The sequence below is a fragment of the Schistocerca nitens genome, chromosome 4 (genome assembly GCF_023898315.1).
Source record: "Schistocerca nitens isolate TAMUIC-IGC-003100 chromosome 4, iqSchNite1.1, whole genome shotgun sequence".
Taxonomy (NCBI): Eukaryota; Metazoa; Arthropoda; class Insecta; order Orthoptera; family Acrididae; genus Schistocerca; species Schistocerca nitens.
Window position 1 is genome coordinate 914,738,470 of NC_064617.1, and position 23,499 is coordinate 914,761,968.

General features: G+C 42.7%; 1 protein-coding gene across 1 annotated transcript in view; it reads left to right on the top strand.

Annotated features, from left to right (window-relative positions):
- Nucleotides 1-23,155, top strand: part of LOC126252660 (uncharacterized) — a 101,506-nt gene extending 78,351 nt beyond the window's left edge. The window contains exon 2 of the mRNA XM_049953563.1: nt 22,881-23,155. Within this exon, the coding sequence (XP_049809520.1) occupies nt 22,881-23,075 (195 nt within the window). The 3' untranslated portion in view covers nt 23,076-23,155. The remainder of the gene's footprint in view (nt 1-22,880) is intronic.
- The last annotated feature ends 344 nt before the right edge of the window (nt 23,156-23,499 follow it).

Here is a 23,499-nt window from a genome sequence, read left to right on the forward strand (position 1 = left end):
TTGTGACCATGTCGCAGCTTGTGATGGTTATTTGCTCCTACGACAAACCGTAGTGAGCGATTATGCATTTGTTCAAGACACTTTGGGCCCATCCCAAGTGTTATGCTCTGGAATGCGATAAGCTACAGTTCTCGTTCAACTTTGATGTTTCTGGAGGGGACGCCAACCAGCGCTCGGTATACACAGAATGTTGTTAGATTCGTTCTTGTGCTTTCTTAGAACAGAAAGGTGAGGTGTTGCTCCAACCGAATAACGCTCATCCACACACTGCCTGTGCAGAAACTTCCCTGGAGAGCACGATCTCCAGACTTGTCTCCAACCTAGCACGTGCTGGATATGATGTGACGAGGCGTGACTCCTGCGACTAGTCAATCAACAATTCTTATGGAACTAAGTGAACTGCCCTAGCAGACATGGCATAACGTATCCCCAGACAGTATTCACCATCTGCACGATCAACTGGATGCCTGAGTCTACACCTGCATTGCCGCCCATGGAGGCTACACTACGTATTGATACAGGTGCTTCAGCACAGTACAGGGCTATTACAAATGATTGAAGCGATTTCATAAATTCACTGTAGCTCCATTCATTGACATATGGTCACGACACACTACAGATACGTAGAAAAACTCATAAAGTTTTGTTCGGCTGAAGCCGCACTTCAGGTTTCTGCCGCCAGAGCGCTCGAGGGCGCAGTGAGACAAAATGGCGACAGGAGCCGAGAAAGCGTATGTCGTGCTTGAAATGCACTCACATCAGTCAGTCATAACAGTGCAGCGACACTTCAGGACGAAGTTCAACAAAGATCCACCAACTGCTAACTCCATTCGGCGATGGTATGCGCAGTTTAAAGCTTCTGGATGCCTCTGTAAGGGGAAATCAACGGGTCGGCCTGCAGTGAGCGAAGAAATGGTTGAACGCGTGCGGGCAAGTTTCACGCATAGCCCGCAGGGAGCAAAACGTACCTCAGCCGACGGTTTGGAAAATCTTACGGAAAAGGCTAAAGCAGAAGCCTTACCGTTTACAATTGCTACAAGCCCTGACACCCGATGACAAAGTCAAACGCTTTGAATTTTCGGCGCGGTTGCAACAGCTCATGGAAGAGGATGCGTTCAGTGCGAAACTTGTTTTCAGTGACGAAGCAACATTTTTTCTTAATGGTGAAGTGAACAGACACAATGTGCGAATCTGGGCGGTAGAGAATCCTCACGCATTCGTGCAGCAAATTCGCAATTCACCAAAAGTTAACGTGTTTTGTGCAATCTCACGGTTTAAAGTTTACGGCCCCTTTTTCTTCTGCGAAAAAAACGTTACAGGACACGTGTATCTGGACATGCCAGAAAATTGGCTCATGCCACAACTGGAGACCGACAGCGCCGACTTTATCTTTCAACAGGATGGTGCTCCACCGCACTTCCCTCATGATGTTCGGCATTTCTTAAACAGGAGATCGGAAAACCGATGGATCGGTCGTGGTGGAGATCACGATCAGCAATTCATGTCATGGTCTCCACGCTCTCCCGACTTAACCCCATGTGATTTCTTTCTGTGGAGTTATGTGAAAGATTCAGTCTTTAAACCTCCTCTACCAAGAAACGTGCCAGAACTGCGAGCACGCATCAACGATGCTTTCAAACTCATTGATGGGGACATGCTGCGCCGAGTGTGGGAGGAACTTGATCATCGGCTTGATGTCTGCCGAATCACTGAAGGGGCACATATCGAACATTTGTGGATGCCTAAAAAAACTTTTTGAGTTTTTGTATGTGTGTGCAAAGCATTGTGAAAATATCTCAAATAATAGTTATTGTAGAGCTGTGAAATCGCTTCAATCATTTGTAATAACCCTGTACATCTGCATCCTTTCCGCTATTGATCTGCAAATGCAAGCGTTTCATGTACTCCATATGCGCTGTTGCAACAATAAACATGATGTACTAATTTTTTGCTGGAGTGTATGTATGGACTTACACTTATGAACAGCAGTACAATGACTGTGCTTGCAAGTGGTATGACATACATTTCTTTCCAGTCGCATGAAATGGACACATGATGAGCTGCTGGCAGAAAGAAACTATGTTATTTTTCACAATCCATATACACTCCTGGAAATGGAAAAAAGAACATATTGACACCGGTGTGTCAGACCCACCATACTTGCTCCGGACACTGCGAGAGGGCTGTACAAGCAATGATCACACGCACGGCACAGCGGACACACCAGGAACCGCGGTGTTGGCCGTCGAATGGCGCTAGCTGCGCAGCATTTGTGCACCGCCGCCGTCAGTGTCAGCCAGTTTGCCGTGGCATACGGAGCTGCATCGCAGTCTTTAACACTGGTAGCATGCCGCGACAGCGTGGACGTGAACCGTATGTGCAGTTGACGGACTTTGAGCGAGGGCGTATAGTGGGCATGCGGGAGGCCGGGTGGACGTACCGCCGAATTGCTCAACACGTGGGGCGTGAGGTCTCCACAGTACATCGATGTTGTCGCCAGTGGTCGGCGGAAGGTGCACGTGCCCGTCGACCTGGGACCGGACCGCAGCGACGCACGGATGCACGCCAAGACCGTAGGATCCTACGCAGTGCCGTAGGGGACTGCACCGCCACTTCCCAGCAAATTAGGGACACTGTTGCTCCTGGGGTATCGGCGAGGACCATTCGCAACCGTCTCCATGAAGCTGGGCTACGGTCCCGCACACCGTTAGGCCGTCTTCCGCTCACGCCCCAACATCGTGCAGCGCGCCTCCAGTGGTGTCGCGACAGGCGTGAATGGAGGGACGAATGGAGACGTGTCGTCTTCAGCGATGAGAGTCGCTTCTGCCTTGGTGCCAATGATGGTCGTATGCGTGTTTGGCGCCGTGCAGATGAGCGCCACAATCAGGACTGCATACGACCGAGGCACACAGGGCCAACACCCGGCATCATGGTGTGGGGAGCGATCTCCTACACTGGCCATACACCACTGGTGATCGTCGAGGGGACACTGAATAGTGCACGGTACATCCAAACCGTCATCGAACCCATCGTTCTACCATTCCTAGACCGGCAAGGGAACTTGCTGTTCCAACAGGACAATGCACGTCCGCATGTATCCCGTGCCACCCAACGTGCTCTAGAAGGTGTAAGTCAACTACCCTGGCCAGCAAGATCTCCGGATCTGTCCCCCATTGAGCATGTTTGGGACTGGATGAAGCGTCGTCTCACGCGGTCTGCACGTCCAGCACGAACGCTGGTCCAACTGAGGCGCCAGGTGGAAATGGCATGGCAAGACGTTCCACAGGACTACATCCAGCATCTCTACGATCGTCTCCATGGGAGAATAGCAGCCTGCATTACTGCGAAAGGTGGATATACACTGTACTAGTGCCGACATTGTGCATGCTCTGTTGCCTGTGTCTATGTGCCTGTGGTTCTGTCAGTGTGATCATGTGATGTATCTGACCCCAGGAATGTGTCAAGAAAGTTTCCCCTTCCTGGGACAATGAATTCACGGTGTTCTTATTTCAATTTCCAGGAGTGTAGAATCAAGCAAGTGTCAAAGACTGCAGCAACAGCGACTAACATTAGTGTCATTAGTGTCCATACAGACTGAACTGGCTTCAGTCTTCAAGCAATAAAGTGCCGGGGCGATACGATGACCGCCACGTAAGTTAAGTGCTTTCAGTGTTCTCAGATGCGTAATTAGTTTTGGAAGCTTGGCCTACATCATGAAGGTTTTGGTAAGTACACGCAGCACTCGATTAATTCGGCTCAGCTGCAAACAGATGGTCGTTGAAACTGTGGTTATGGTAGCTACCTTAAACAAGATATATTTTTTTGTTGTTGGATCACAGAACTACATATCGCTCTCATTGTCATTATATTCTTCTCTTTCTTCTATATTCTATTTTTCCCAATGGTTCCAGAAATTTTGCGCCGTATCTCTTTTTCATTTTATTGGTCGTAGCAAAGTAAGGCTAGTAAAAAGCTTAACACTTGGAATACAAAATAATATATGTGAAGAAGTACATCCTTGGTACCAATACTTCTGACTTGAGGGGTAAAATCACGAGTACAGGAAGTGTATGAAATTTTGTGATCTTATATTTGTGCTTGGTCCGCCAAAGACACAGTCTCGAACAATCTACACTACTGGCCATTACAATTGCTACACCACGATGATGACGTGCTACAGACGCGAAATTTAACCGACTGGAAGAAGATACTGTGATATGCAAATGACAAGCTTTTCAGAGCATTCACACAAGGTTGACGCCGGTGGCGACACCTACAACGCGCTGACACGAGGAAAGCTTCCAACCGATTTCTCATACACAAACAGCAGTTGACGGGCGTTGCCTGGTGAAACGCTGTTGTGATGCCTCGTGTAAGCAGGAGAAATACGTACCATCACGTTGATAAAGGTCCGATTGTAACCTATCGCGATTGCGGTTTATAGTATCGCGACATTGCTGCTCGCGTTGGTCGAGATCCAATGACTGTTAGCAGAATATGGAATCGGTGGGTTCAGGAGGGCCATACGGAATGTCGTGCTGGATGCCAACGACCTCATATCACAAGCAGTCGAAATGACAGACATCTTATCCGCATGGCTGTAACGGATCTTGCAGCCACGTCGCGACTCATGAGTCCACAGATGGGGACGTTTGCAAGACAACAACCATCCGCACGAACAGTTGACGACGTTTGCAGCAGCATGGACTATCAGCTCAGAGACCATGGCTGTGGTTACCCTTGACGCTGCAGGAGCGCCTGCGACGAATCTGGCTGCACGAATGGCTATACGTCATTTTTCGGATGAGTCCAGGTTCTGTTTACAGCATCGTGAGGGTCGCATCCGTGTTTGGCGACATCGCGGTGAACGCACATTGGAAGCGTGTATTCGTCATCGCCATACTGGCGTATCACCCGGCGTGATGGTATGGGGTGCCATTGGTTACACGTCTCGGTCACCTCTTTTTCGCACTGACGGCACTTTGAACAGTGGACGTTACATTTCAGAAGTTTTACGACCCGTGTCTCCACCCTTCATTCGATTCCTGCGAAACCCTACATTTCAGCAGGATAATGCACGACCGCATGTTGCAGCTCCTGTACGGGCCTTTCTGGATACAGAAAATGTTCGACTGTTGCCATTGCCAGCACATTCTGTAGGTCTCTCACCAACTGAAACGTCTGGTCAATGGTGGCCGAGCAACTGGCTCGTCACAATACGCCAGTCACTAATCCTGATGAACTGTGATATCGTGTTGAAGCTGCATGTCCAGCTGTACCTGTACACGCCATCCAAGCTCTGTTTGACTCAATGCCCAGCCATATCAAGGCCGTTATTACGGCCAGAGGTGGTTGTTCTGGGTACTCATTTCTCAGGGTCTGTGCACCCAAATTGCGTGAAAATGTAATCACATGTCAGTTCTAGTATAATATTTTTGTCCAATGAATACCCGTTTATCATCTGCATTTCTTCTTGGTGTATCAATTTTAATGGCCAGTAGTGTACTTAAGACATGATCTCACAACGTCTGTAGCAAATTCGACAAACACTGAACAATTGTGGTTAAAGCTCAAAGAAATCATCAGTCACTCTTTAGAATATACACAAATAGGTACCTGGTACCATAATAGAAGGCGCAAAGACACACTTCGGTGTACCATATATGGAGAATTTTGTATAAAAAGGCTATTACACTCCAGCACCAAAAAAGACTTTAGCGAAGTTGATGTAGATAACGTAATGAAAGTACATGAAACTGTAACAAGGGCTGTATGTGAAGCCTGTAGTAACTTTCAGTGTAACATCCATGTGAAGAATTAGAACATTATAGGAAATTGTCGCCATTCGTGAATTCAACAAATGTAACCAAAACTTGTATCCTATCTCTCGTGCATCACTTTAGCATTCATACTGAAGATGACGGACATACAGCTAACATATTTAACTATGCATTTAACAATTTATTCACTAATGAAGATACCACGGTACCAGTGTTCCATTGTCATACACATTCACAAAACAGAGATACTGAAGTATGTATCATGGAATTATTTTGTTGTTGTTCAATTTGCAGGTTTGCTCTTTCCTCGCAGTCCTGCTGGTGGCGGCCGTGTTCGCCCAGGAGAAGGCCAAGGAGACCCTGAAGGGCGCCGATGCCTACTACGCCTACGCCGCCCCCTACGCCTACAGCGCCTTCGGCTACCCCGCCGTCAGCGCCTACTCCGCCTACCCCTATGCTGTCGCTGGCTACCCCTACTACTACTGCTGAACATGGACGTTATAGTAGGGAAGTCATCGATGTAATAAACTCCTTTACAATAAATAAAATTTGTATATAGCAAAATTTAATTATATCTGTTTGCTTACATCAGCTGTACACCATTACCATTAAGACGTCCAACAGTCCATTATCAGCGAAACTGACAGAACAAACAGAAATGCTTACATAGCAAGTCTGGCAAAGAAGAAGGTAATACGTAACAGAAGGCTAAACTAAATGTATATGAACTGGGAATGTAGAAAATTAAATCCTCTTCTACAATAAAATCACACACTGGAATAAATTGTATCTGAGAAACAGGTGCTGGGGTCCAGCAAATGCAGCCATCATAACCATTACAGTGGGCATTGCTGTTGCTGTTTAATAGCAATTCCTGTAAACTGTAGGTGAGTCATGTTTTACTATAATGCTGATGTAATTTACCATATCATTGTATAATAAGTTGTTGTATAATTTTATAAATGGTTGGTTCCAAGGTCAAATCTTAATCTACAAAAGGCGAGTATCTCTTGGTGTAACAGTGACATCAGCAAAATGGAGTTTGTATTTTTCTTAGCAGAGAGGCAACAAAATGAGAAGCTATTTATTGACGTCAAGATTTCATTTGTAAAAATCGTTTTTAATGCTGATGAAAAGCTGGCACATCTGCCTCTCGTGACATTTAGTGCTCACTGCTTGTTATATAAAGGTGTCCAGCTGCTTTTAATCAGATAGTGTACATCATCATGTAACCTCTGAATAATACGCTGTATTAACTTTTCTTCATTAATAAATGACTTACCAAACAACTGCAACTCAGCAGCCATCAAGAACCTGCCCCTTTGTCATTGCCAGTAGAACAGGAAGTCTTTGAAACCAAAGGTTACACTCATACAAAATATCTACATTAATTATTTCGTATTTCCTAGTATTTAATCTGTAATCGAACATTTGAGAGGATAGTGTTTTTTTTTAACTTTAATTAAATTCATATTACAAGCTATATTAAAATTTTGAGAATATGTTAAAAATTATTAACTTCATTTGATGATGTCCTGAGGAAGCTACCAAACAGTTTCGTCAAAATATTATAAAATATGATTTGAATTGCCTTAATAGACAAATGTTTAACAAATATTTGTTTGTATGTAAATTGAAGGTCGAGGGGAGCAGAAAGGAAAGGAAAGGGAAAGGATTACTGATGTCAGCTGCATCGGGATATTAGACAGGTTCAGCAGTGACAAGTAAGAAAGAGTACTGGACTGGGTTCTAGCTGGGGTTCCCTTGTTTACTAGGCAGATGTGTTAACCTCTGCACTATCTGGGAACACAATTTTATCAAACTGTGTGAACAATCTCAGCATGCCTCATGCCACCCTCACTGCCACCAAGCGCCATCCACCTGCAGTCTTTATCCATTTCCCCGTGCTCGCTACTGTGAGATTCCCGTAGAAGGCCAGATGTACTTGTGCATCTGTACATAAAAAGGTTGGTCCATTGCCCGTCTAGGTAAATCATTTAAATCAATGCGTGGTGTCTGTTCTTTTGGACACATCGGATGCGTCATATAAGTACATATAAACTGCACCTATAATAAAATAAGTTAAAGATAGTTTCAGTCCCCATCTAGATCTTACATAGACTTCCAGGCGGGTTTGTATTGGTTGGCATACAAGTGTCATTACTGAAAATCGCCTTCCAAATATTCCCGTTTGCCCTACTGGCAAACTTTCATTTTATGTGACTGGAGGAGCTTGTAACTGCATCTACTTGATGTGTCATATAAACATGTACTTGGAGAAATTTATTTTAATATATTTTAGTACAGGGTGGCATATATTGTGTCTATCAGCTTGTAATGAAGTGTGCAAGATAGCATAACGATAAAACTAATTGATAATGTTGTACCTGAGAATTCGCAAATGTCAAGTACCTTTAATAATCACTATCTAAAAGTAGCAGCAAAAATAGGATTCAGTGTTTCTGTTGAAGAAGGAAGCGAATACCCTAAAAATGTCATTCCACAAAATTTTAAGTAATTAGAAGTAACACCAACATAGAATTACAAAATTTCTAAAATCAAAAGATCATGTGGTGTTGATGAAATTGCAAACAGAATTCTGAAACTTTGTTCCTGCTTAACAAATAATGTCCTTAGTCACATATGCAAATCATTATTGGCACATGGAATGTTTCCAGACAAGTTAAAATGTGCATTTGTTAGGAAGGTGACAAGACAGATCTAAACGAATAGCGTCCAATTTCCTTATCATATCTTTCGCCAAAATACTCCAAATACCATGTACTCAAGAGTAGTCTCATAATTAAGGAGAAACAATTGACCTGTCAAGGCACAGTTTGGATTCCAGAAGAGTTGCTCAACTGAGAATCCTATTTATACATTCGCTTATCAAAATATAATACAAGCCTTAAACAATAAAGTATCTGCCAGTGGCATTTTTCTTTTTCATCTTTCTAGGGCATCTGATTGTGGAGATCATGTGACTCTCTCGAAAAAACTCTAGTTTCATCGAACTGATGGCTTTACACACAGCTGGTTTAAATCATACTTAAAAACAGAATGCAAAAGGTTGTGCAGAACAATTCGAACAATGTAGTAAGGGGAGAAAATTTCAGTGAATTGGAATAAATCACAAAGGGAGTCTCACAGGGTTCTATTTTAGGTCCACTGCCATTCCTTTCATATGCAAATCCACTTCACATTCAACAAGCAGAGTTGGTGCTTTATGCACATGATGGTAATGCTATAATAATACCCATTAAAGAGAAAGTAATGTAAGAGATTGTAATATTTTCCAAAGACTTATTAACTTTCTCATAGAAAATACTCTGACGAAATTTTGAAGAAACACCCAATATTCAGTCCAGTACATTTAGAATGCTACAAATTTTTCGGTGTGCATATTGACGAAAACTTCAACTGGAAGTAGAACACTACAGAGCTTCTACAATAGTTCAGATGTGCTATATTTGCTGTTCATATAATTACTAATCTTAGAAACAAACGAATTAGCCTCCTGACATATTTTCCATACTTACACTCAATAATGGCTTATGGAATAATTTTCTAGGATAATTCATCACCGAGAAAGAAAGTATTTATTCCACCAACCCAGCAATTATAACAATATGCGGTGTTCACCCATGGCTGTCATGTAAGTATCCCTTCGAGGAGCTAGACACGTTAACTTCGAGATCACAATACATTTATTCGCTAGTGAAATTCGTCGTAAAAAATCCATCACGATTTGAGAAGACCAGTGATGTCCTTACCAACAACACTAGAGAGAAAAATGATGTTTATTACCCATTATTCAAGCTGTCAGTGCCTGAGAAGGAGTTCAATATGCAGCAACAAAAATCTTTGATCATATGCCCAATAACATAAAATGTCTGACAGGTAGCAAAGCATGTTTTCAATCTAACTTAAATTAATTTCTTCTGGACAACTCCTTATATTCCATCGATAAAATTGGTAGCCACAAATAGAAACAGAAAAAAAAACGAGAAACAAAAAGGTCCAATTATATATGTATACACATCATTTATGAATCCTTGGTCTCGAATCTCAACGACCATCTTTATCTGTTGTTGTTCTTGTTGTGGTCTTCAGTCCAGAAAATGGTTTGATGCAGCTCTCCATGCTACTCTATGCTGTGCAAGCTTCTTCATCTCCCAGTACCTACTGCAACCTACATCCTTCTGAATCTGTTTGGTGTATTCATCTCTTGGTCTCCCTCTACGATTTTTACCCTCCGTGCTGTCCTCCAATACTAAATTGGTGATCCCTTGATGCCCTTCTTCTAGTCAAGTTGTGCCACAAATTTCTCTTCTCTCCAATTCTAGACAATATCGACTCATTAGTTATGTGATCTACCCATCTAATCTTCAGCATTCTTCTGAAGCACCACATTTCGAAAGCTTCTATTCTCTTTTTGTCTAAACTATTTATCGTCCACGTTTCACTTCCATACGTGGCTACACTCATACAAATACTTTCAGAAAAGACTTCCTCACATTTAAATGTATACTCGACGTTAACAAATTTCTCTTCTTGAGAAACGCTTTCCTTGCCATTCCCAGTCTACTTATCAGTATCGAAACTGGCAAGATATTGTTTCCCTGAAGTCCAAGGCCGAATCAAAATGTCACAATAGCTCCTCAGTCTAGCCCAGACATACAAAAAGAGACGAGTGGCGTATTTCAGTTTATATATGTAGAGAGAAAAGATTTCATAAGACATCTTTATGTACTTACTAAAGGATGACTACAACTTACATTTTATGATTGCATGCAATAATGTTTGTCTATTATGCTTTTGACAGATCATGAACGCAGCTTATGTTCATGTGGAGAAAGATATTTTTCTGTGTTATAATCACAGTTTAAGAAGCATCAGGTCTTTTTGCATTACTTGTACTGTGAATCCTAACTTCTTGCCGATTTTCACGATTCTAGGTCAATGGGAAGTATGCTATAGGTTTTGATGAGTGAGAGTATCAATACATGTAGCGTAAATGACCGTATCGTTTGAGTGCTTCGATTTAGAAGCTGACAATTGTTACAGCTCCAAGAGCCCATAGCCCTTCGTATGTGACACAAATTTGAATTTGATACGACAAACTGTTGCAGACAGATGAACAAACAGAACACGGATAAAAAAACTACAATAATTTTTGTTCCTGTTACAAAAATGCAAACTATAAATTTTAGACTTTCTATATTATCTTTACTGTGAAATATCGCTGCTTGCCAATTTTCATGGTTCGGGGTCAACAGGAAGCACCCTGTGGGTTCTGATAAGTGAGTTTTCGAGTATCAAAATATGTGACATAAATGGCCGTGTCTTTTGATTGAAGTGACTTAGAAGCTTACAATAATTAAAGCCCCAAGTAACGGCAGAGTTTAATATGTGACATAAATTTGAACCTCATACAACTACAAGTTTCTGAGAGAAAGAGTTCTAAACAGTCGGACGGACAGACGAACAACAAAGCTACTCCATAAGGGTTCTGCTATATTGAGGCACGGAACGCTAAAAATAAAAAAAACATTGTTTTTTAAGGGCAGTTGCGTGAGTACAGCTAAACTTATAATGTGTTCATCAATGTTGATACCAGTCATGTATACGAGTACATGTCCTGTAAGCTTACTAGTTTCACATTGTTTCTATAAAAGAGTCGTTCAAATGACCTGCCGAATATGTAACTAACAGAAGTACGGAAAATGCAGGTAGTAATTTGATAATTTAGTACTAATATGAAATATAAATTGGCTGTTACTACAGTGTGTACCACGTATTGAAGTACCTCTCTACACCCTGGAAATAACTTTTTCCAAATGTCTCCTGTTTTCTGGATGCTCTCGTGAAGGCATCGCGCGATGGCTTGCATAAGAAGCCTTAACACATCCTGCGAAACTGCGCTTATTTCACGTTGAATGACAGTCTTAAATTCAACAATTGTTTGCAGATGATTGACAAAGATCTTTTCTTTCAAGTAATCAAATGGGAAGTAATCTGGAGCTGATAAATCTGAGGAAAGTGATGGCTATGTCCAATCGTCAAGGTAGGAATCAAACAGTGTGGAAAAGTGTGTCAAACTATGATTGTACTGTGGCGTGCTGTGTGAACCGCTCTTCCGCCCTCCTTAAAGTAAATTTTATTTAGCAGTCCTCCTGCCTCAATTCCGGACTGAGGAAATTAACTTTTGCTACACGCACAGCACCTGCCTCAAAAATATAGGAATCAAAACTGGATGTTTTATTCAGTAACATATCCAATCATGAAAAAGTTTGCTTTATTGGACATGACCAATGAAATAATCTAAAGCCACTCTAATTAATTAAATAGCGACCGTGGACCACATTACTGTACATGTCGAGCAAGTCATCGACTTTACTCTTTTACCCACACTTCCAAATGCACATACACACACCAGGTAGTCATGTCTGTTTCGCACGAATCATCCTTGAAACGAAATAGCAAACAGTTCCAATCTGTACATCTACTTTGCAGGTCATACTTAAGTGCTTGGCCGAAGGTTCATCGAACTCCCTTCACACTATTTCGATACCATTTCTCCTTATGTAAATATGCATCAACAACATATTTTCGCATTCGGAGGACAAAGTTGGTGACTAAAATTTCGTGAAAAGATCTCGCCTCGCTTCCGGCGAAGGATTTGGCAACAACAAAAAAAGTGAGCTTACAAGTTACCGAAGCTGAAACAGGCCTCCCTACGATAGCGAGTAGAGAATGAAAACTGAAAATAAAAAAAATACTTTCACAATCAAGGGAATATCTTTGCAACAAACACACAACCCACATTTTTAATTCTTTCTCGACCATTCGACTGTACTTATAATAAAATAAGTTAAAAATAGATTCAGTCCCCATCTAGAGCTGACATCTACATCTACATCTACATCTATACTCCGCGAGCCACCTTACGGTGTGTGGCGGAGGGTACTTATTGTACCACTATCTGATCCCCCCTTCCCTGTTCCATTCACGAATTGTGCGTGGGAAGAACGACTGCTTGTAAGTCTCCGTATTTGCTCTAATTTCTCGGATCTTTTCGTTGTGATCATTACGCGAGATATATGTGGGCGGTAGTAATATGTTGCCCATCTCTTCCCGGAATGTGCTCTCTCGTAATTTCGATAATAAACCTCTCCGTATTGCGTAACGCCTTTCTTGAAGTGTCCGCCACTGGAGCTTGTTCAGCATCTCCGTAACGCTCTCGCGCTGACTAAATGTCCCCATGACGAATCGCGCTGCTTTTCGCTGGATCATGTCTATCTCTTCTATTAATCCAACCTGGTAAGGGTCCCATACTGATGAGCAATACTCAAGAATCGGACGAACAAGCGTTTTGTAAGCTACTTCTTTCGTCGATGAGTCACATTTTCTTAGAATTCTTCCTATGAATCTCAACCTGGCGCCTGCTTTTCCCACTATTTGTTTTATGTGATCATTCCACTTCAGATCGCTCCGGATAGTAACTCCTAAGTATTTTACGGTCGTTACCGCTTCCAATGATTTACCACCTATGGCATAATCGTACTGGAATGGATTTCTGCCCCTATGTATGCGCATTATATTACATTTATCTACGTTTAGGGAAAGCTGCCAGCTGTCGCACCATTCATTAATCCTCTGCAGGTCTTCCTGGAGTACGTACGAGTCTTCTGATGTTGCTACTTTCTTGTAGACAACCGTGTCATCTGCAAATAGCCTCACGGAGCTACCGATGTTGTCAACTAAGTCATTTATGTATATTGTAAACAATAAAGGTCCTATCACGCTTCCTTGCGGTACTCCCGAAATTACCTCTACATCTGCAGATTTTGAACCGTTAAGCATGACATGTTGTGTTCTTTCTTCTAGGAAATCCTGAATCCAAGCACAAACCTGGTCCGATATTCCGTAAGCTCGTATTTTTTTCACTAAACGTAAGTGCGGAACCGTATCAAATGCCTTCCTGAAGTCCAGGAATACGGCATCAATCTGCTCGCCAGTGTCTACGGCACTGTGAATTTCTTGGACAAATAGGGCGAGCTGAGTTTCACATGATCTCTGTTTGCGGAATCCATGTTGGTTATGATGAAGGAGATTTGTATTATCTAAGAACGTCATAATACGAGAACATAAAACATGTTCCATTATTCTACAACAGATTGACGTAAGCGAAATAGGCCTATAATTATTCGCATCTGATTTATGACCCTTCTTGAAAATGGGAACGACCTGCGCTTTCTTCCAGTCGCTAGGTACTTTACGTTCTTCCAGAGATCTACGATAAATTGCTGATAGAAAGGGGGCAAGTTCTTTAGCATAATCACTGTAGAATCTTACGGGTATCTCGTCTGGTCCGGATGCTTTTCCGCTACTAAGTGATAGCAGTTGTTTTTCAATTCCGATATCGTTTATTTCAATATTTTCCATTTTGGCGTCCGTGCGACGGCTGAAGTCAGGGACCGTGTTACGATTTTCCGCAGTGAAACAGTTTCGGAACACTGAATTCAGTATTTCTGCCTTTCTTCGGTCGTCCTCTGTTTCGGTGCCATCGTGGTCAACGAGTGACTGAATAGGGGATTTAGATCCGCTTACCGATTTTACATATGACCAAAACTTTTTAGGGTTCTTGTTTAGATTGTTTGCCAATGTTTTATGTTCGAATTCGTTGAATGCTTCTCTCATTGCTCTCTTTACGCTCTTTTTCGCTTCGTTCAGCTTTTCCTTATCAGCTATGATTCGACTACTCTTAAACCTATGATGAAGCTTTCTTTGTTTCCGTAGTACCTTTCGTACATGATTGTTATACCACAGTGGATCTTTCCCCTCGCTTTGGACCTTAGTCGGTACGAACTTATCTAGGGCGTACTGGACGATGTTTCTGAATTTTTTCCATTTTTGTTCCACATCCTCTTCCTCAGAAATGAACGTTTGATGGTGGTCACTCAGATATTCTGCGATTTGTGCCCTATCACTCTTGTTAAGCAAATATATTTTCCTTTCTTTCTTGGCATTTCTTATTACACTTGTAGTCATTGATGCAACCACTGACTTATGATCACTGATACCCTCTTCTACATTCACGGAGTCGAAAAGTTCCGGTCTATTTGTTGCTATGAGGTCTAAAACGTTAGCTTCACGAGTTGGTTCTCTAACTATCTGCTCGAAGTAATTCTCGGACAAGGCAGTCAGGATAATGTCACAAGAGTCTCTGTCCCTGGCTCCAGTTCTGATTGTGTGACTATCCCATTCTATACCTGGTAGATTGAAGTCTCCCCCTATTACAATAGTATGATCACGAAACTTCTTCACGACGTTCTGCAGGTTCTCTCTGAGGCGCTCAACTACTACGGTTGCTGATGCAGGTGGTCTATAGAAGCATCCGACTATCATATCTGACCCACCTTTGATACTTAACTTAACCCAGATTATTTCACATTCGCATTCGCTAATAACTTCACTGGATATTATTGAATTCTTTACTGCTATAAATACTCCTCCACCATTGGCGTTTATCCTATCCTTGCGGTATATATTCCATTCTGTGTCTAGGATTTCGTTACTGTTCACTTCCGGTTTTAACCAACTTTCCGTTCCTAATACTATATGTGCACTATTTCCTTCAATAAGCGATACTAATTCAGGAACCTTGCCCTGGATACTCCTGCAGTTTACCAATATTACGTTAACTTTTCCTGTTTTTGGTCTCTGAGGACGGACGTTCTTTATCAACGATGCTGATGTTCTCTCTGGTAAGCCGTCAGGTATTTTATCGTTTCGCCCAAGGGGGGGTCCCTCTAACCTAAAAAAACCCCCGTGTGCACGCCACACGTACTCTGCTACCCTAGTAGCTGCTTCCGGTGTGTAGTGCACGCCTGACCTGTCTAGGGGGGCCCTACAGTTCTCCACCCAATAACGGAGGTCGATGAATTTGCAACCATTATAGTCGCAGAGTCGTCTGAGCCTCTGGTTTAGACCCTCCACACGGCTCCAAACCAGAGGACCGCGATCGACTCTGGGCACTATGCTGCAGATATTAAGCTCAGCTTGCACTCCGCGTGCGATGCTGGTTGTCTTCACCAAATCAGCCAGCCGCCGGAAGGAACCAAGGATGGCCTCAGAACCCAAGCGGCAGGCGTCATTCGTTCCGACATGTGCTACTATCTGCAGCCGGTCACACCCAGTGCGTTCAATAGCTGCCGGAAGGGCACACATAGACTTCCAAGTGTTTTGTCTTGGTTGTCATACAAGTGTCATTACTGAAAATCGCCTTACAAATATTCCCCTTTGCCCTCCTCCCAAACTTTCATTTTATGTGACTGTAGGAGCATGTAACTGCATCTACTTGATTAGTAAAGAAACTTTATAAAAGTTACTTGAGCTTGAAAATTATTGGCGTCATATACAATACTGCAACCAACAAATATGAGCGCATTTAATATCCTCACCTCGCCATCGACGAGAGCGTGCTGGAGAGTAAATCCTTCGAATTGTTTCTGTGATAACTTTTACAGTTTTTTTTAAAGAAAACAAACTTTACTAACAATCTACATCTTTATTCTTCTTGTCTACACATTTACTGCTAGAAGACTCCGAATTGTAGCGTGTAACATGGCGTTGAGTAAGATAACTGCGTCGATGCGTGAGTTACATTATGCTGTAATCGAGTTTAGAATTCGAACAGTTCATCAGCACACAGAAAAAGCTTTCCTTCAGCGTGATAATGCCAGGCCACAAACGAGAGCCGCAACATTTGCAACTATTTGACACCTTGTGGTTACTGTCGTGCACCATCCTCCATGCACTCTCGACATAGCCCCATCCGACTTTCACCTGTTTCCAAAACTGTAAAAACAACTTTGAGGACTTCTCTTTGATAGTGACGAGTGGAGATTGTGAGTTCGTCAGGAAACTCAAACATACTACAGTTCTGGTGTCAACAAACTAGCCTCCCATTGGGCGAAACATATTAGTCGCCAGCGTGATTACGTCAAGAAATAAATATTTAAACTTGAAGAATTAGAACTTTTACTATTTATCCCAGCAGCCTCGAATATTGTGGATATAACATATAAACAGTTTATTTTTAAATGTTATGCCTTCCCATTCTGATCTACATATTAGGCCTTTACATTCTCGTACTGCTGCTAGGGGTTTTTAATCCTATAGCATATATTTCACTAAATACTATATCATATATGTACCAAGCTGAACTGAATTTTTTCCAAATGTTTCAGATTACATGTTACCTCTTACCCATCCCAATTCGACAAATAGAGTTTGTCTTACATTTACAGTAATTGTCTGCTGGTAGCAAGTAAAGTGTGTCCCTAATAGTATTGAAATTATTTCAGGCTTTCCAGAGTAATGTTGGGCTATACACAAAAACACACATACATATACAGGTATGGATATTAACTAGATAACTCTTTTCGGTTAACCATACAACGAAAACATCTTCAGATCGTCCTTTTTTGTGATTGGTACCTTAAGCATTACACAGCGTTAACCATCATTCTCTGGTGTCTTAGCTAAAAGTATGAGCTGCAAACAGCTATTGGTCAACCCAAACCCGTCATACAGTTACTAAAGGGTTGAACTGCGGTCAAGTAACATAAACAACTGGGTTCTTCTTCACGATATGCATCCACTGGTATCCAAAATTAGAGCAACAATCGGAAAGTTTGCAAGGTTGCTGTAATTTTGCCACAAAACAGTACATACATGTGATAGTAAAGTAGAAACAACGCAAGGAATTCAGAACATAAACAACTGCGACATGTATAACGGTAGACAAAAATGTTCTTCGTTTTTTCCAGTAAACGTATTTGCACACTCATTCCGACAACTGGATAATGCACTCAGTGTGGGCTGTGACCCCCTCTGGCAGCAATACAGGTATGATAACGACGGGGCACGCTGTGAGTGATGTCATTTATCTCATATTGAGGCAATAACGTCCATTCTTCCTGCAGAGCTGCTCGCAGTCTTGGAGAGTTGTTGGTGTATGCTGACGTGACGCAAGCCACCTCCCTAGTGCATCCCAGACATGCTCTACGGGATCCAAATCGGGAGAGCGAACAGGTCACGACGTGCGTGCAATATCTTCCGTTTCCAAGAAAACATCAACCAGCCGTGCTCTATAATGTCGAGCATTATCGTCCATCAATACGAAGTCTGGGCCCACGGCACCTGTAAATGAGGTCCCACAATCTCGTCACGGTGCCTACCAGCAGTTAAACCTTGTCGATTCACCTGTACAATTTCTTGAAGAGGGTTTCGGGTGGTAAACGTAATCCCTGCCCTCACCATCAGGGACCCACGTCAATATCGGTCACTTTCCACAATGTTTGCGTCCCGAAATCGTGTCCCACGTGCCCTTCAGATACGAATCCATCGACAATCATTCTAGAGACTAAATCGGGACTCATCTGTGAAAACAATATTGGCCTACTGTTCGACCGCGGTGGTGACATGTTAATGACTCCAGTCCAGATGTTCCCCTCTATGAAGACCCGTCAGAGGTAGACATACTGCAGGTCTCTGACAACAAAGGCCACTTTGACGAAGCCTTCTGCACACCGTTTGCCTCGATTCAACACGTCCAGTGGATGCTGCGAGCTCACGTGCCTGTTGCCGTGCAGTGCAAAGGCGATACTGCCGTGCTGTTACTGCCAAATGACGGTCCTCTTTTCTGAAGTCACACTTGGTTTGCCCTGCCCTCGTCTTCGGGGTACAGTTCCGCTCTCTATAAACTGTCGCGACTTCCGAGAAACAACAGAACGTTTCACACTAGCCGGCCGCTGTGGTCGAGCGGTTCTAGGCTGTTCAGTCCGGAACCACGCGGCTGCTACGGTCACAGGTTCGAATCCTGCCTCGGGAATCGATGTGTTTGATGTCCTTAGGTTAGTTAGGTTTAAGTACTTCCAAGTCTGGGGGACTGATCACCTCAGATGTTAAGTCCCATAGTGCTCAGAGCCATTTGAACCATTCTTTACGTATGATGTGTATTCTTCCAGATTGTTGCAAGTAAAAACAAACACCCAATGTACATGGTGTCCCATTTATCTTGACCACCCTAAATAACTGTTTATCCAGATGTAAATTACAAAATGTTTCAAGCAAATATTCTTTAGCCGTCAGGGAGCATCAATCAGCATGAATGCCTTCGTTGTAGCTTTGTTTTTAACAAAAATTTGAACAGCGGCATGACTTTTCTAAATGGCACCCTGTATTTTTAATTCGGTAATTCGTTTCCTCTCTTAAAGACCTATTCAAAAATGTATACCAGTGTACCAGTCACTGAAATACAACGTTATTAACTACATAACATAACATTAACGTTCACGCTCCCAGCGCTTAGTGCAGGTTCTCAGGGTGATGGAACACATCCACGTGCTGAAGTTGACGGAGGACAAATGTAGACACAGGTAGAACGCACACTCGTCATTGCGTCAACCGTCGTCAGTTGAAGAGTTGTGTGAGTAGAATCTACACCAACTAAGAGAAGGTAGAAATGCTACTCATCTATGGGAAATGCAAGTTAGCAGAACAGTAACTGCAATACTGTATTTTTTTATGTACGGTTACATTTATTACAGTACTTTAGTCGTTTTAAATACTGTCGTGTAGAGTAGGAACACAGTAGAGGCTGTCCTTCCTACAAAATGCATCGACAAAATGTTTCTTTTATTGTTGTTGTTGTTGTTCAAGGTAGGTGAAATGCTACGCACGCAGCGGAACTGTGCAGAGAGCGATATCCTGACAAGAACCCACCTTCCTGAAGGATGTTTTCTCGTCTTGTTGCGACGCTTCAGAGAACGGGAAGTTTCAACCCACGATAACGCACTCGTCGTAGCACTCGCACAGACGAAGCTGCCGAAGTTACTGTTCTCGCTTCCGTTGCTATGAATCCACATGTAAGGACACAACAGCTTGAACACGAGACTCGCATTCCTAAAACTAGTGTACTTCATATTCTTACACGTCACCGGTTCCATCCTTACCATGTACACCTACATCAAGAATTGCATGGGAACGGTTTGCACAATCGTGTACAGTTCTGTCAGTGGACACAGCAGCAAATCCTCGCCAACCCGAACTTCTTCTCCAATGTTCTCTTTACCGATGAATGTTCCTTCTCAAACAAAGGACAGGTAAATACAAGGAACATGCATTATTGGTCCAGCGACAATCCACGATGGCTTAGACAGGTGGAACATCAGCGTCAATAGAGAGTTAACGTCTGGTTTGGGATGCTTGGTACTACAATTAATTGGCAATTTTCATCAATGGTAGTCTAAACGACACAGCGTATGCCAACTTCCTCAAACGAATTCTTCCTCCTCTTCTGATTGAAGTGCAGCTAAGAACCAGATTGCTTATGTGGTATCAACACGATGGATGTCCAGGACATAATGCCTTGCGTGCACGTCGTGTTCTGAACCGAAGGTACCCTGCCAGATGGATTGCTCGAGGAGTAACAGTTACTTGGCCTGCAAGGTCTCCTGATTTAAATCCTCTGGACTTTTTTCTTTGTGGATGCATTAAAGACGTTGTCTGTCGCAATATTCCAACAACTCCAGAGGACATGCAGCAAAGTATCGTGCTTGCTTGTAATTCTCTTCAACAGGCAACTCTGGTAGCAGTAAATATTTCTTTCATTCAACGAGTGCACCAGTGTATCGGTGTCCCAAGGTCGACATTTGAGCACCTCTGAATGTTCTACTCCTGGGCAATGGTACAGGAGAGTCAAAGTCAATTTTGTGTTATGCTTTTACATGGCTTTCATTTGTTTTCTGACAACTCCAGCAAGTGGACGAGTTTCTGATACCGGGCTCAAAGTCAGTGTTGTGTTACGTAATTAATAAAGTTGTGTTTAAGTGAATGGTACACTGTGATACATTTTTGAATAGGACTTTAGGAGAGGAAATGAATTACCGAACAAAAAATACAGAGTGCCATTTAAAAAAGTCATGCCGCTGTTCATATCTTTGTAAAAAAAACAAAGCTACAACGATGTCCACCTGACGATGTCCACCTGACGATGTCCACCTGACGATGTCCACCTAACGACTAAAGCACATTTTGTAATTTGCTTCTGGACGAACAGTTCTTTAGGGTGGTCAAGATAAGTGGGACACCCTGTATATAAGTACATGTATACATACGTCTACAGTTAAGCGTAACTGTCCTATGACGTCTATTAAAAATGATAATGAAATGTAGGTTTTTAGAATCGCTTTAAATGATTTATTGTTCAAGGGACATACGATAATCTTCTGGTAGGAAGAGGTTAAATTGTTTTGCACAATCCAAATGGAATCGAGCAAGTGGGAAGACTACAGTAACAGTGAGTAACATTAGTGTCCGTACAGAATAAGTTGGCATTTGTCTTCAATGAATAAAGTGTCGAGGCAACACGCTGACCGCCACGTAACTACAGTCTGTTCCGTGTTCCTAGGTGGGTGATTAGTTTTGGAAGCTTGTCGTCAAGTCAAGGACACAGCAGGCGGCCGATTCTCTGAGCCCGGTTGTGCAGCGGGCGTTGTCGTCGGTCGAGGTCGGCGGTGTCCAGTATAAATACAGGGTCAGGCCAGCTGATCGGCATCACATCGCAGCCGCAACACGCCGCTACATCATGAAGGCTTTCGTAAGTACAAGCGCTACTAGGTTAATTCGGCTCAGCTTCAAACACATGGTCGTTGTTATGTTAGCTGAGAAACTGTGGTTACATTAGCTGTCTTCAACAATATACACTTCTTTTGTTGTTGGATAAACTCATAACAACGTGCCGCTCTCATTCTAATCAATCGAGCGAGGTGGCGCATTGGCTAGCACACTGGACTCGCATTCGGGCGGACGACGGTTCAATCCCGCGTCCGGCTATCCTGATTTAGGTTTTCCGTGATTTCCCTAAATCGCTCCAGACAAATTCCAGGATGGTTCCTTTCAAAGGGCACGGCCGACTTCCTTCCCCGCCCTTCTCTTATCCGATGAGACCGATGACCTCGCTGTCCAGTCTCCTCCCCCAAAACAACCCAGCCCCAACCAATTCTCATCACAATCTTCTCTTCTGTATTCTTCAACTAGTAAAGAATATTTTTGCCCCATAACTGAAGGAATTTTTTCGTCGTATTTATCTTCCATTTTAATGGTCACTGCAGAATAAAAATGCTGAAAGGCTTAAGGATATGAATACAGAATAATATAATTAATAAAGAAAATCCTTGATGTCTAGACTTCTGTATTTAACGGCTAAAACTAAGAGAGTGAAATTGTATGACCTGAGATTTCTGTTTTTTTCACCACAGACACAATCTCTAGCGGTCTACTTACAGTATGATCTGAGAGCATGTAGTTCATATTTGCAAACACAGAACAACTGTGCTTAAAACAAAGAAACCATCACCCACTGTCCACACTAAAGATACATGTATCCAGCACAGTAAGAAATGGCAAGGACCTACCTATGTGTATTATATACAGAGAATCTTGCGAAAACAGCGACTACCACTCTATGGCAACAAAAGTGAATTCAGGGAAGTTGAGAGAGCAACCCTAATGAAAGTACATTAATCTTTAACAAGCGCTGTATGTGAAGGCTACAATAACTATCGCTGTCGTATCCTTGTGAAAAATTAGAAAATTTTAGGACATTCTGGTCACTTGCAAACTCAATAACAAGACCCAAAAATGTGTCTTGTCTCTCGTGCACAAGTCAAGCATTGAAACTGAAGGTGGCAGAAACAGAGCCAAAATACGTAATTCAGTATTTAATACTTTATTCACGAATGAGGTTACCACAATACCAATGTTTCATTGTCACGTGCCACGCACATCCACCAATAAAAGATACTTAAATAAGTATAATAGTCGGTCTGGAACAGCGCAACTGCTACGGTCGCAGGTTCGAATCCTGCCTCGGGCATGGATGTGTGTGATGTCCGTAGGTTAGTTAGGTTTAAGTAGTTCTAAGTCCAGAGGACTGATGATCTCAGATGTTACGTCCCATAGTGCTTAGTGCCAATTGAACCATTTTGAAAGTATAATGGAATTATTTTCTTCTTGTTGAATTTGCAGGTTTGCTCTTTCCTCGTGGTGCTGCTGGTGGCGGCCGTGTTCGCCCAGGAGAAGGCCAAGGAGACCCTGAAGGGCGCCGAGGCCTACTACGCCTACGCCGCCCCCTACGCCTACAGCGCCTTCGGCTACCCCGCCGTCAGCGCCTACTCCGCCTACCCCTACGCCGCCGCCGGCTACCCCTACTACTACCGCTGAACACGGACATTACAGTGGGGAAGTCATCGATGTAATAAACGGCTTTGCAACAAATAAAATTTGTACATAGCAAAATTAAATTATTTCTGTTTTCTTGCACCAGCCATACACCCTAACCACAAAGACTTCCAGCAGTTCATAGTGCTTGAATAGGCAGCAAAAACACTTACACTTACATAGCAAGTCTGACAACAAGGAGATAACAGTAACACAAGTCTACAGCAATTGAATATAAATTGGATATATACAATATTATATCTTCTTCCACGATAAAATGACACATTGAATTAAACAGTATCTGGGAAGCATGTGCTTGGGTACTGAAATTTTAGCCATTATGATCAACATAGTGGGGACAGCTTTCGCTCTTTAAAGCTGTACTTGAGTTACATTTCAGTAAAATGCTCGATAACTTACGACCTCC